The following is a 15,538-nucleotide window of genomic DNA, read 5'->3' as shown; positions in this document are numbered from 1 at the left end:
ACAGTATGTACTCTCTCATGCTGCTGGGTGCGGCAGCGAGCCGTGGCTCCTAGTGAGGCACGCAATCACGAGGGTAAACAATCGATACATTTACAACCATTCTTACTCAGACAACCATTCTGTCGTTCACTTTCAGTACAGTCTTCAATAAGTTACATGAGATATTCCACACTTATTATAAATTAGGCTTTGTGCTAGATGATTTTGCCCAACTCTAGGCCAATGGAAGTGTTCTGAGCACGTTTAAGGTAGGCTGGGCTAAGCTGTGGTGTTTGGTAGGTTAGGTGTAGTAAATGCATTTTCAACGATGATATTTTCCAACTTAGGATGGATTTATTGGGATGTAACCCTATCATAAGTTGAGGAAGATCTGTAGCTTAAGTTTAGCTCTTGAAAGGATGACAGTCGAATCCAACTTCCCACCCTCCATAGGGATTTCTCTTTCTCAGCTATGTGTGAATTTGCTTTGATGAATCAAGATTTTTAAAATAATAATAAATATAGTTAATTACACCTGGAAGAGTTATTTCAGTTTTTTCCTTGTTTTTACGAAACTTTTAGTATTTATACTTAGAACATACTTCCTTCTCTTCATGGGAAATTATAAAAATCGCCATTGACATAAGAGAAAGTGACTAGAGATAAACCTCTAGAAAAAAGATGAAACATACTTTGAGCAAAAGAAGTATACAAACGTTGAATTATTTTCTAACCCAGTACCTAGAACCTCTGACAAATTTGTCTTTCTTCTGTTCATTAGGCAAGCCCTGATGAGCCTGCACTGAAGCCTGGCTCTGAGGCTCACTGGCTTTGCTCTCTTGGGCCTGATAGTCACCTCTCTGGATCACAGGTCCCTATTTTAAAAGGAAAGGGCTTCATTCTGTTGTTTCTCAACTTCCTCCAAGCTCTAAATTATATGACATACATTAGCTCTGAGCTTGCACAGAGAAAGAAACCCAAATACGAAACAAAATACCGAGAACTGGTAATATTTCTAGATGAGGTTAATCTTTGAAATAATGGGAAGATGGAACTAGCAGAAAATTATATAAATTAGGTGCAATTGAAAGCTAAATGCAAGAGACATGCCACAGGCCGCCAACAGTTATGGATAGTCAAAGATGAGCTCTCTAGCAAAGACAGGACACAGAAGATGCACACTGAATGTGAAATAAATAGCATTGAGTGTGTACCCCCCAGTAGCTACAGAATATATCTAAATACTGAAAGTGACCAAAAATGGCCCCTGTGTCTCCTCAGTCACATCTCATCTTTCTTTAAGTTATAGGAATGTACAAATGCTTATGGTTGATTGCATGCACACGCGAGGCAGTTATACTGTGGAAGAATTTGTTCATTGCTTTCCCTCTGCCTGCAATAATATTCCCTCCACCCCGTCACCGCCCACACACACACACACATACACACACACACTCCTACCTTTTGCCTGGCCAGCTACTGCTGATTCTTAGAAACTCAGCCCAGAGACCATGTAGGAAGCCAGCCCTGTGCCTTCTCCTCTCTGTTCCTCTAACCTTCAGTTCCTTCCTCTGTCATGTCACTCATTCCACATCACAGGCAACACTTGGCGTTCCCTGACTTTAGATTCACCTTTTCAGTTACACACAAATAGCCCCAAAAGTCTGTGGCATGTAGTGATGTGCAATTTTACTGGAGTTTCATTTTAAAGAATTATTCTATATTTCATCAAATATAAGGAACCATTGCTTGTGAGATCTTTTGTTATTTTATGTTCCATGAAGAAAGAAAAATGACTGCCAAACAGTTGACAGGGTATCAATTGTAGGACACATCCCAGCTTCAGGAATGTTAGAATGTGAGCAGATTTGCACCTATTCAGTGACATGTGGTGCCATGAAGCTGGTGTGTGGGAATGAGTGACTTTACTCTGGGGTGGTTCAAACATATCACTTTGTACCCACATCGCTGTAAGACTCTGTTCTGTTCTCTTAGAAAGTTTGTTTCTCATGGGGAAAAAATGGCCCACTTCTCAAAGAAAGCTAAATGCTGTTGTGCACAACAGAACTGAAGAGTTCTAAGACAGTGACAATTTTTAGTTGGAATATAGAAATTTTGAATAAATTAGAGAGGAAGATAACAAATTTGGCAGTGGCTCAAATCTGCAATTCAAGAGAACCGCCATATGCCGAGTATAGATACAGGAAAAAGGGATTCTGGACTCAGTTTCAGCTAGTACTCCAACTAATAGAAAACTGCTCGCTGATGGAAGAGAAAAATCTACTGCTAAAATTGGAAAGGTAATTAATTTGAGACATGAACCTGCTCAAGAAACACGACACACTTAGGAAATGTGATTCAAGAGGAAGCTTATTGAAATATGTTTGTGGGTTGAGAGTACCGATATGGTGAAATGTAACTCCTGATCCTACCTTTATTCTGAGTAAGGGTTGGCTCAAGAATTTTAGATTCTTTGCATAATTCAAATGTTATCGGAGGTGCCATCAGCTAACTGCGTAAGCTCATATAAAAGGGTTCTGGGCCAGAACAAATGTTCAGTGCAGCTGAAGCCAGCCTATATGGGATGAAAATACTTTCCCATCCTGTATTTCCAAGGAGGAGAATCTAGTATCAGGGTTTAAGGCAGCCAAGGACAGTCTGACTCCTCTTCTTTGTAGGGATGCATCAACCTTTGTTTAAACCAGGCTTGCTTTAGCATTCTGTAAACCTTGAGGTATTTGGAAAAAACTTTTGCTTATGTATTGGCCGTGCAGCCTGTTCAAAATGGCTTTTCACCGGCTATAGGGAATAAAAGCAAGTGGAACAGTTGTAGTCTGTCCACATGAGTGGATAAAATTGAAGACTCAACATAGCAAGAATGTAAGAAAAGCATAGAGGAAAAATGAGCATAATTATTGCACGGAAGCCCAGTACAAAATCTGAACAAAGCACCTCCTCCCTGTTCTCCCCACAGGGCAAGATGGTCTTTCAGCCTCATGAGTGTGGCTGAGAACGGCTGTGGTTTTAATGCCCGGCCTTGGAGCATGAGGTGAGCGTATTGTAACCCCGTCAAGGTGGAGCCTGGGAAGCTCTAAGAGGGTTGGGTCGGTAGTAGTGTCATCTAAGAAGAAGGTGCTGACCTCAGCAGCTTTTCCATCTCTGAGCCGGGAGATGTCTCTCCTCTTTGTTTCTTGTCTTGGACACAGAGCCTGCTCCTCACTAACTCATCTCCCCACCCTCAGGGTCGTTACATCAAAATTAGGAACTTGCTTTTCATTGACCTTTTAACTCTTGGGCCCCTACTTCTTTGAGTAGGTCTTAATTATCATTGGCTCATCTGCTTTGCCTTCCTTGGGGAGATAGAATTTAAGGAAACACAAACATTCATGTTTTCAAGTCATGCTGAATTGAACTATGTTGGTGCTTTTATTTTTCTTATCATGGCCCCCACAGTCCATAAACAACTTGCTCTTCACTCTTCTTTGCTTATCTCCCAAGGTAAGGTGGCCACAAGCAGAAATTTAGGAAGTTGTTTCTGCGCCATTAAAAACCTTGAGCTGTGATACTATTCGTTTTGGGCTTATTTCATAAGTACCTTGTGGCCAAAGTGGAAAAATAGCTTTCTTTCAGAATCACGAACTGAAGTATTAGCTAATCATAGACTTCATTGTATTTTACAGGGGAAATTACATTTTTATAGCAGAATTTACAAATTTGGGGACAAAAACCAAAAAAGAGTTTACAAATTTGGGGATTCTTGAAGATCTTTTTTTTTTGAAGAAGAAGATTAGCCCTGAGCTAACTACTGCCAGTCCTCCTCTTTTTTGCTGAGGAAGCCTGGCCCTGAGCTAACATCGTGCCCATCTTCCTCTACTTTATACATGGGACGCCTACCACAGCATGGCGTGCCAAGTGGTGCCATGTCCGCACCTGGGATTCAAACTGGTGAACCCCAGGCCACTGAGAAGCGGAACATGCGAACTTGACCGCCGCGCCACGGGCCGGCCCCATCATGAAGATCTTTTTTTATGTCCCTTGCGAATGTCAAGAGTCTCCTGGATCTGGAAATATGTTTGTATGTCTGTCTTTCCTGCTTAGCCTGCACTGTCCAATACTATCACAACTAACCACATGTGACCATTGAGCACTGAATGTGGCTAGTCTCAACTGAGAGGTACTGTAAGTGTAAAATGCACTACAGATTTCAGGCTTGGTACAAAAACATGGTTGCAAAATATATCATTAGTAATTTTTTTATTGATTACATGTTGAAATAATATTTTAGGTATATTGGGCTAAATAAAATATATTATTTTTAAAATCTTACTGTTTATTTTTACTTTTTTGACACAGCTATTAAATCACTTAAAATTACATGTGTGGCTCATAGTATATTTCTCCTAGACAGAGCTGATCTAGACTATAAGTTCCTTGCGGCCAAGGGGAGTGCCTGGCACATATTAATTAGATGCTCAGTGTGTGTTTGATAAACCAAACTGCTGAATTGAAATGAATGAATGGATGAGAATTGTAACGATTTTTTAAAGTAGTGATTTTGACAGTATGGTTTTAGAAAGAGATAGAGCAAGATGAGATGGATTTTGTCAGGAAATCTTAAAATGTTTATTAATTGTCTCTGGTGTATGGGGCTAGAACTACATTAAAAGAGATGCGGGCCAGGACTGCACCTGTCTTCTTATGAGAACTTACGATGTGCCCTGTGGGGTTGACCTGATTTTGCCGCCTGTGATTCCTTTACTCTAGTGCCGTATAATCCATTAGTTTGTTCAAGGAAGACCCATTTCCAGAAAGGAATTTTCCTATGTGCCGTTTAGCTGTGATATCTAGACTTTAATGTCCTTGAGAGTCACTTACAAAGTCTGTTACAAATGCAGTTTCCCAGATCCATTCCCAGAGATTCTGGTTCAGTGGGTAAGGGATGGGGCCCAGGTCTGCATGTTAAACACTCTAGAAGATTCCAGTGCAAGTGCTCTGTAAACAATACCTTCAAGGACACTGCCATATGGCATCAAAATCTGGGAATAGCCTGGAAGTCCAGGTAGAAGGGTCAGTGTGCTCAGTGATTTTTATTATCTGTTATAATACAAAGAACTTAAGTTGTTAAATATTTATTTTTGATTAATCAAAAAGTTGCAGCAAAGGAAGTATTGAGAAGGTGAGAAGGCAACCTAAAAAATGGGAGCAAAGGGGCCAGCCCAGTGGTGTAGTGGATAAGTTCACAAGTTCTGCTTTGGTCACCTGGGGTTCACAGATTCAGATCCCAGGCGTGGACCTACACACTGCTCATCAAGCCATGCTGTGGCAATGTCCCACGTACAAAATAGAGGAGGATTGGCAGAGATGTTAACTCAACGACAGTCTTCCTCAAGCAAAATGAGAAAGATTGGCAACAGATGTTAGCTCAGGGCCAATCTTCCTCACCAAAAAAAAAAGAGGAGAAAATATTTGCAATCCATATTTCAGATAAGGGGTTAATATCTAGAATATATTAAGAACTCCTACAATGTAATAACAAACAAAAAAATACCCAATTAAAAAATAGGCAAAAGACATGAGTAGTCATTTCTCTAAAGAAGATAATACAAATGGCCAGTAAGCATATGAAAAGATGCTCAGTATTGCTAATGATCATGAAAATGCAAATCAAAACTACAGTGAAATACTACCTCACACTTATTAGGATGGCTGCTATCAAAAAAACCAAAAAACCGAAAAAAGAAAAATAAGTGTTGGTGAGGGTGTGGAGAAATTGGAATGCTTGAAGCACTGTTGATGGGATTGTAAAATGGTTCAGTTGCTGTGGAAAAAAGTGTGGAGGGTCCTCAAGAAATAAAAAATAGAACTGCTATGATCTAGCAATCCCACTTCTGAGTGTATATCCAAAAAAAGTAAAAACAGGATCTCAAAGAGATATTTGCACACCAGTGTTCATTGCAGCATTGTTCACAATAGCCGAGATGTGGAAGCCATCTAAATGTCCATCAGTGGATGGATGGATAAAGAAACTGTGCTATATACATACAATAGAATATTACTCAGCCTTAAAAAAGGAAGGAAACCATGTCATATGTTACAACATAGATGAACCTTGAGGACACTTGCTAAGTGAAATAAGCCAGTCACAAAAAGACAAAGACAGCATGATTCCACTTACATGAAGTATCTAAGGTAGTCACATTCGTAGAAACAAAGTAGAATGGTGGTTGCCAGGGGCTGGGGGGAGGGGGAAATGGAGAAGGGTTCAGTGGGTATGGAGTTTCAGTTTTGCAAGATGAAAGAGTTCTAGAGATCTGTTGTACGACAGTGTGCGTATAGTTAAAAGTACTGAACTGTACACTTAAAAATTGTTGAGGATAAATCTGTGTGTTTTCTACCTCAATAAAAAAATTAATCAAAAAGTACCAACTATTCTAATAGTTCATGGGGAAATCGAACTCAAGGAAAGAGTACAATAGTTTGGTTTCCTTGAATAATATCTTTCTATGAGAAACTTCGTTGGAAGCTTTGAGCTAAATAAAGTAAATGCGTACCTTCGGTGAAGCCTTGTGGGTGGTGAGAGGAATGGAAGTTTGTGGCCTCTCCATAATTTCCTGAGTAGAGGGCAAGCCTTACTCATCATGAATGTCATTTCCAAAGCAATTTGTCCAAAAACCTGGATGCCCTTGAGATGGAAGATTCTGATTAAAGGGCTGTTGTCATTTCAGAGGCAACTGGACACTCTAAGAAAATGTCCTCCTTCCTCTCTCCTGTCCCCATACCTGAAGCCTGGAATTCCAACGTCTCAATTTAGTTCCCTTAAGACATTTTTTCAAAGCCTGGGAAACTCTAATCATTTTAGGGGTTCTAGTTGCCAGGCTCTGTTCTGAGGCAGAGGGAGAACGACTGGATTGATTTTGTGGAGTAGCCAGAAGCATTCACACGCTGAGCATTCACTCCGGCAGCCGGCAGTCTGTGTCTGGCCAGAGGCCTTTCCTTTAGGTAGTGAGCTCCCCATTCTTCCTGGCAACTGGGAGGCAAGTGTGGGTGGGTTGGTTGGCTCTGCCCCTGAGGTTGGCTAGCTTCCACGAGTGGACAAATGGAGTGAAGGACAAGGGTTTGAAGTTACTCTCATATTTACTAATGAGATGAAAATACAATGCTAGGCTGGTGAAAACTGAAATAATCACATTTTCCTCCTTTGAACCCTTCTCGGTATCTTATTGTAGCTTATCAACTTTTTTCGTTTGTTTTTTGTTTTTGCAATGTGCTGATTCATTTTTTAGAAATACTGATTATGAAATATTTGTCTTTTTTTCTTTTTTGGCCAGCTAAGGACTTTTTTCAAACAAAAATAAAAAGTTGTTGAGAGCTATTTCCCTGGGTATGGGGAAGGGATCAGAGCAAGGAGTTCCCTGTGGCTAGGCCAGTACCCTCATATCCTGGAGGGGTTGTGATAATTCCCTTCCTTGCCCCTGTGATGGGGAACCTCAGCAAGTGCAGGACCCTGTGTCAGAGCCCACCTACCAACGAGAACTTGCCCTGCGAGGGCACAGAGTCGGGCATCAGCATGGCCAAAGGCCAACCGCAGGATCAAGTCCTAAGCACCAAGAACCTACTCTTCCGCCTTTCCTGGCACCCAGAACAGATAAGAAGAGAAGCCCTAGCGAGTCTGACCCCCATGGCTGGTCCCCCCAACACACACTAGCTCTATAGTTACCACATTATCTTTTGTATTTCTTGCCTTCCATTTCTGTTGGGTGGATGAGTGGGTGGGTGGGGTTTCCCGGTTTGGGATTCTTGTGCTAATCTACTCTATCTCTTTCCAATCTTAGTATATGTGCTGCTGAAGTGAGCATGATTATGAACTATTTCAAATCTGTAAAGAGGCGTACAGATGCGTACTCACCACCTAGCTTAACAAAGAACGTTATGAGTACAGGTGAAGTCCTTGTACCCCTCTGGAATAATGTCCCCCACCCCCATTGCAGTGGTAACTGCTCTCTGGAACTTAGTGTTCATCACTCCTAAGCAATTCTTTGTACCTTTACTATATGATATTTGTATACCTCAGCAATATATAGCATTGCTTTGAGGGTTATGGTCTCATATTTTACGTAGTCTTCTGCAACCAGCTTTTCTCATTCAGCCTGCCTGTATACTTCCTAAACTTCATTTGGAATATTTCTTCCAGGGTTACTTAGCTAAACTATTCTCGACACCACTGTACAGTGTTACTGCATAATAGTGTGTAGCCCCTAAAATACAATTAGAAATAGCTTAGAGTGGAAAACTTTATATGTGTCAAATTAACATATAATTGTAATATAGTGTGTAACTGTTAAACATATTTGTTTTATTTCAGGTTATAATATAACTTATCCTCTCATGCTTTTTCCCTGCCCCTTCTCCCCAAATCATCAACAGTAGAAAAAGAAGAAGAAAACATGTCAGGACAGAAATGGTAAGTAATTTGTTATCTTTTCTAAATCGGGAGAGGCTAATAAAAGAGGAAAGCACATAGTATATGCTCAAAAAATGTCTATTGAATAGAAAAATCAAGAGTCACATTAGCAGTGAATGACCTGTTAGCCCCTGTCTAGTATTGAATATAGTCAAGTTCAATATCCCTACTAAGTGAAATATGGAAACCAAGTATCCAAAAATATTGTAAGTACTTATCTAATGTGTATTCTCTAAGAAATTCATTTACATATAACTTTTCTTGTGAGAATCTAATGTTGGCTTTTCTTACCACCGTTTTTTCAGATGTAATGAGTTGATACATTTCTTTTACCACTATCTTAACAACTTCTAATATTAGGATTATAAGGGAATTTTATGTAGGGCAGCTATAAAATAATGAATGAACACAAACTCAGACTCATTAATTTATAGTCACGACTTCATGAACATTCAGAAGCCGATCATGGTTAAAAGTAGATGTTGCTGAATAAAATGTGGGTACCACATAGCGATGCTAGCACTGTCATTTATGTGCCTATAACACATCTAAGCATCATGTTACACCTCTTATAAATTCCAGATCTGCTTCAAGCAGTGTTTCTGAACCCTTTTGAACCCATGACCCACTGTGTAAGCAGATCTCGTCAGGTTTTACCTCAGTTAATTTATATCATGAAAAAATGTGGTGCGTGTTTTTGTGTTTCAAATGTACAATTAATTATAATAAAGAATATACTTTTTAATCCCTACTCTCTCAGTAGAGAAGCAATCAGACCCTAGTCCTCTGTAATGTCAAATGTCAAACTTTAAAAGAATTTTTGCGTCTTAAAATGTAATGCATTTTAAAAGGTAATTAATAAATGGCTAAGGGATTTAGTTTCCCTGCGTATCCCCATTTGACAGCTCTCTAACTAAGAGCTGTCAGACTGTTATTTTAATTGTTCCATCTTGCCTCATTAAGACAGGGGGATGGCTGCATCTCGTGACCCTCGTAACGGCTGTCATATCCTGGCAACAGGCTCGGGGAAGTAGGTAGTCACCAACCCAGAAGGACTAAAGAGCCCCACGAAGCTGCCCTTCCCCAAAGTCTTTCTCCCACTTACTCTGCCGCTTCATTGCTGTTGCTGAAGTGCAAGGGCTGCGGAGAACGTTGAAATGAACGCTGGACTGGAATTTAGAGGCTTGGACTTTCATCCTGTGTGACTGCGGGCGAGATTCTTAACCTTTTGAAACCTAAGATATCTCATTTGTTAAATGATGGTGATGAAGGATATTCACTACATCTTTAAAGTTCCCCTCCTTTTTTTTTTCAAAATGGAAATTTTTTTTCTGGTAATCCATGACTTTTGATAAAAAAAAAAAAGATGCAATGCAAAGAAGTCTGCCCTATTCCCCACTCTTGAAAATTCCATTCCACTGATATAACCACAGTTTCGGTGGTGGGGGGGTATATCCTTCCAGTCTTTTAATGCACATATTATATAGAGAGATTATCTTTTACATAAAAGTTATGTATATTTTCATCTTATTTTCTCTGATGTAATCTCATAATAAAATTTTAAAGATTGGCACCTGAGCTAACTACTGTTGCCAATCTTCTTTTTTTTTCCTGCTTTTTCTCCCCAAACCCCCCCAGTACATAGCTGTATATTTTAGTTGTGTGTCCTTCTAGTTGTGGCATGTGGGACGCCGCCTCAACATGGCCTGATGAGTGGTGCCATGTCCGCGCCCAGGATCCGAACCAGCGAAACCCTGGACCGCCGAAGCAGAGCATGCAAACTTAACCACTCGGCCATGGGGCCGGCCCCATCATAATAAAATTTTAAATAATGCCAAAAGCATGCCAGTTCCCAAAATCCTACTTCTCTCTCATGATAACCATTGCTAAGGAAGTCATCTGAGACCCTTTCTGACTTTTTAAGAATAAATGTGTCAAATTGAAAATTGTAAATGTTGTCTAGAAGGAGAGTATAAATCATCAGGTTTTGAGATACAGATGTTTTGATATAGTAGTGTAAAGCAAATCGTGTTTTGGGACATAGGTCTGGCACATTCTGAGTGGCTATAGGATGGGTGGAAGAAGGTACATGTCTGCAGAGGGAAGACGCTGAGGGGTCCTGTGTGGGCCTTTGGAACAGGAACTCTCAACAGGAGGAGAGTGTAGATAACATGGTGAGGGATGGAGCATCAACAGCAAACTTTATGTCAATATTTGAGGTATTCTGGTCACTTTTACAGAACTCCATTTCATTCTCCATTCGTTTTTTTTTTCTAATTTCTTCTTTACATACTTTTTGATTTGATCTTCACTATGAAGCAACTCCTGAAGAATGGCTTTCTATCTATATTTTTAAATTTAAGGTTTTAATATCAGAAATCTGAAACAGGTTTTTAAAATTTTATTTATTTTTTAAATTTTGAGTGTGGTAAGACTGCTTAACATGAGACCTATCCTCCTAACAAGTTTTTAATTGTAAAATACAGTGTTGTTAACTCCCGGCACAGTGTTGTACAGCAGAGCCCTGGAATTTATTCATCTTGCATAATTGAAACTTTATGCCTGTTAATTAACAATTTCTCATTTCCCCCACACCCCAAACAGCCCCTGGTAACCACTGTTCTACTCTCTGATTCCGTGAGTTTGACTGTTTTAGGTACCTCTGTGGCAGGTTTTAAGCACGCTGTTTTTCAGCCCTTATCTCTACTTTTCTGCCGTCACTTCATTATTGGCTGTGATGCTGAAGTGAAGAGAACACGGGCCTCCGGCTTTATCTCTGACTCACTGGGCTGCGTGAGCCCGTCACCCTGCCTGGCTTGCCCCCCGCCCCCCCCACCCCGTTCTCTACTTCTGAAAGTGATGTGTCAACCTGTTGATAATCTAAACTCTCTTCAAGGTGTAGTTTGTCAATTTCCTACAAAAATTGCTTACTTTCCTTACTAACTTTTAAGGTTTTGGAGTAAGTTAGAGTTGATTAACTTTTTTGGTGTAATAGCCATGTAAGAAAGTATTTTTATGTTTATGAATGCTATCAATGTATAATATTTAGGTAAATTTGTTCACACTAAAATATCTTAAACTTTGTACAAGTCCCTCTAAATGTTTTTAAAATGGCTTTTTAAATGTTCTTTAGCAGTTACCCCTGGGACTTACAGGATCGATATGCACAAGATAAGTCAGTTGTGAATAAGATGCAGCAGAAGTATTGGGAGACAAAGCAGGCCTTTATTAAAGCCACAGGGAAGAAGGAAGATGAACATGTTGTTGCCTCCGACGCAGACCTGGACGCCAAGCTGGAGGTGAGTGCTGTCTTGCTCTCAGTCCCAGCATAGCCACCTTGCTAGGGTCGTGGTCCTCGAGGGTACTCACCTGGACAAGCATAGGTGTGCTTTCTATTTGAAAACATGTTGCAAACAAGTAGTTCATGAGGAAGATCTAGGATCAGATAAATTCAATCCCAGCATAGTTTTTAAGACCTATAAATTCTCATGTAACCTCTAGTATGTCTCAGTTAATTTGTTTTTCAGGCACTTAGTTGGAATGCATGGCATATGGTAAATTCACAGTAAATGTTTGTTGAAAAAAATTAATGCAAAGAGCCACCACTAGTGATAGCAACACTAGGATCAGGCAAATGTTTACATTTTAAAGAACAAAAAAGGATGACAGCAGAAGGTCCTGGAAAGCGAGTCTGATAAGCTTGGTATTGAACCCTGGAAAATTCTAGAATGAGTAAGATATTTAGTTAGACTAGTTAATAATACAGTAAGCTGAATTCATATGTGGTTGATCCTCAAATACTAATATAACTGGTAGAAGGCCCACTAACTCCTGTCTTGCTGGACATTCTGCCAATAGTTTAGATTAAAAATTGAAAAGCATACTTAGCACTTCTGCGAATGACAGGGCACTGAGAGGAATAATGTCACATGACATGAAAAGAAATCAAACGATCTCTAAACTTAATATATAAGCTAAAGTTACTGAGCTGAACATTTAGTGGGACTAAAATAAACAGCTCAAGATTTCAAAAAGCTTTCCGAGAAGGGTGGCCAGGATGGTGGAAACCACGGTTATAGTGGGACCGAGAGGTTTAAGAGGAGATACGTTAGTTGTCGGTTGCCTAGGAATGTCTGTCATGTGAAGAGCGATAATTCGTCTATGCATCTGAGGGTAGAACCAGACCCAGGGCCACTATTCATAGTACTCGTCTCATGAAATTATCTCAAGTGTTCGTTTGTTTGCCCGCCCTCCCTCCACGAGGAGGTCAAATTCCATGTCAGCCTTATTCACCATTGTATCCTCAGCCAGACACAGTGCACATTCTGCAAGTAGTAACTGCATAAGTGTACATGGTAATGCAATTAAGATTAGTTCCCAGCCCTTTCCCCTGTCATTGAAATTGTTCAAACAGAAGCTGGGTTTGACAGGGATGTTCTCATGGAGAAAAGTAGAACCAGGAGGCATCTATTCTGATTTTAGTATTCTAAATACAGTTGAAATGACTGTAAGTTGCATACGCTTTTCACATCTTAGAACTTTATTTTTTTTTCTTAACCTAGTAAATATGAGCATTATTCAAAAAGGAATTTAATGTGTTAATTATTAGTACATTAAATACAATATAGTAATTTTATGTTTAGGCTCTTCAGCAGCATTTTTACTGAACTAACTATACTTTAATCAAAATAGCTGCTATCTGAGGCACGTAGCATCCAGAATACTTAACTGTGACTAATAATTTTACATGATAGAGGTTTCTGTTGCAGAAATATTGCTAGTGATGTTAATGTTTATAGAGAGAATGGATTCCATCCATAAAACATATGTAAATGATGTGCAAACCGTTTTGATGTGTTCTTTTACTGTTATCCATAAAAGGCTAGCTTATAAAACAAGAACTTTTATTCTACTGGCGCCGAACGCGTGTGTGCCAAGCCATAGTAATGGTCAGATTCTATTACAATCTGTCAGGAAGTTAATCTAGAAATGTACTAAGTTTAAATATTTGTCAAAATTGCATGTTAATAAAATCATTTTCTCAACAACAGCTCTTAAATACAAGAACAGACAAAACTAACCAGTGATGACAGAGCCTTTCAGTGGGTGCCAGGGCAGAGCAGACTGACTAGATGGTGGAAATGTTTCTTATTTTGGTTGTGGTTACAAGAGTGTAAACAATTGTCAATCTCACAGAACTGAAAACCCCAGAGGTGTGCATTTTATTGCGTTTAATTTATACCTCAGTTTTTTAAAAAGTGAATAGTAACAACAGAACAGCTCCTGAACATACTTTTTGAACTTCCTTGCTCCTACATATAGGAATTACTATGAGTTGGTGGTTTGTGACCCAGAATAAGACTGCTGGTTTTCTGTTTTGCTTTATGGTAAAGGGTCTTTTTTTTTCTAACAGGTAGAGGATGCAGTGTAATGAAATGAGATTTACTAAAATTTATATTCTTCATGACCAAGTTTTATCGTATTAAGCATTCCTGGGAATGGTTTTAATCTTTTAAGTACATATGCATGCGTCTATTTTTATGAGATAATTCGGCCATATTTATCAGGAAGAAGATCATCTATTTTGACTCAAATAGTGAAGTACTTTCCAATACAATCACATAATTGCTATGTCGCCACGGCCAGTAAGTCAGGAGAGAGGAGCAGAGCCTTGCTTTGCCTCACTGGGTGGCTTTTCAGAGGCCAAATGTTTGTCTCCTGGGTTTTCTAATTGATACCAGCCCTAGGCTCTGGGTTGGTAGACAGGGGGTGCAGAAAGTGTGAAGTATCTATTTTATTTTCTCTTGAGCTGCCTCGGTTTCTGAAGCAAAGACCAAGACCACCAAGAGTTAAAATCTAGTTAGACTCTTCTCAGTACAGCCCACCTGCTTTTCCCTTAATTTCCTCTGTTGTGGCCATAGCATGACATTAGGTTACTTCTCTGTATATTTTATGAAATCATTGGGAAAATAAGGAGTGAGAGGGACTGCTAGCTAAACTCATTTTACCAGATGTCTTCTGAACAAACAGAACATTCAGCTGATTGATTTTGGTTTGCTTTTTATAGAGTTGTTTAAGCATGCCATAAAATACATTAGGAACACAAAATAAGGTAATATTGTGTTTTAAATATGATGCTTAATTGACAGATCCTCCATTTAAAAAAAAAAGACAGCAAGTGGTAAAAGAAATAAATTAGATTATGAATGAATATTGGGTCTCTGGTTTGCCAAGTCCTCTAATTGGGCCCTTCACTTAGGATTTCTGTTTTTCAGCTATTATTTCAAGAGTCTGGAGGAAATCATTGTTCTGCAGATCTTAATTTAGATCGCAGAGATGACGGATGCCAATAAATATGGACTAATAGGAGCACATTTAAAGGCTTTGGTCACAGTTTCTGTCCAGGACACCACATAACACCAAGCACACCTAGCACGTGACCTTGTTTTTAGTGGGCACGTCGCACACTGCAGTTATGTTCAATGTAATTATTTTTTATTTCACTGCTGTCTGTTTTATTTAACATTTTGTTTGTATTTTTATTATAGCTGTTTCACTCGATTCAGAGAACCTGTTTGGACTTGTCTAAAGCAATTGTACTCTATCAAAAGAGAATATGTTGTAAGTATCCCATAAGTATGAATACTGATCAGATAGACAGTAAGAAATAGGATATTTTGCCTCGGTATATCATTTATGTGTTTAGGAAGTAAGACAAGGAAACTATTTAGGATTGTCTGTCTTTGCTCTTTATTTGGTGGGGAGGAGGGTCTCTGATAATTTTGTTGGAAATCCTTTACATGGGCTGTTTATCTTTCAATGCAAGTACCATAACAAGAATTTTGTATTGGGTCTCCCATGCATGAGTACATGCCATTTATTTTCCTAATTATAAATAAGCTTTCTCAGTTTTGTATCTTAGGATTTTTTAAATTTGGGGTTATTTTTATTTGATTGCCCTGGCTCTCTTATATCCACTTTGTTCATTTTTAAATGACCAAATGGAGAGAGAGGGAGCATACAGTTAAATCATTGACTGTATTTTGTTGACAGTGCTGCTTCATGAACATTTTTTATGTTGGATATTGGGTATTAGGG

At 39.2% G+C, this 15,538-nt stretch overlaps 1 protein-coding gene across 39 annotated transcripts in view; it reads left to right on the top strand.

Moving 5' to 3' along the window:
- ICA1 (islet cell autoantigen 1) overlaps positions 1-15,538 on the top strand; it is a 142,203-nt gene that overhangs the window by 11,963 nt on the left and 114,702 nt on the right. For 14 of the 39 annotated variants that reach the window (XM_070264539.1, XM_070264544.1, XM_070264538.1 and 11 more), the window contains 3 exons: positions 8,342-8,440; positions 11,574-11,739; positions 14,989-15,061. In XM_070264539.1, coding sequence (XP_070120640.1) covers positions 8,424-8,440; positions 11,574-11,739; positions 14,989-15,061 — 256 coding nt within the window. In that variant the 5' untranslated portion in view covers positions 8,342-8,423. Of the gene's footprint in view, positions 1-2,958; positions 3,029-8,341; positions 8,441-11,573; positions 11,740-14,988; positions 15,062-15,538 lie in introns of those variants that run through there. The other 25 variants (XM_070264533.1, XM_070264524.1, XM_070264546.1 and 22 more) reach the window with 5 other exon arrangements.

This window comes from Equus caballus, chromosome 4 (genome assembly GCF_041296265.1).
Source record: "Equus caballus isolate H_3958 breed thoroughbred chromosome 4, TB-T2T, whole genome shotgun sequence".
In the NCBI taxonomy this organism is placed as follows: domain Eukaryota; kingdom Metazoa; phylum Chordata; class Mammalia; order Perissodactyla; family Equidae; genus Equus; species Equus caballus.
This window is presented reverse-complemented; position numbering and strand designations above follow the sequence as displayed.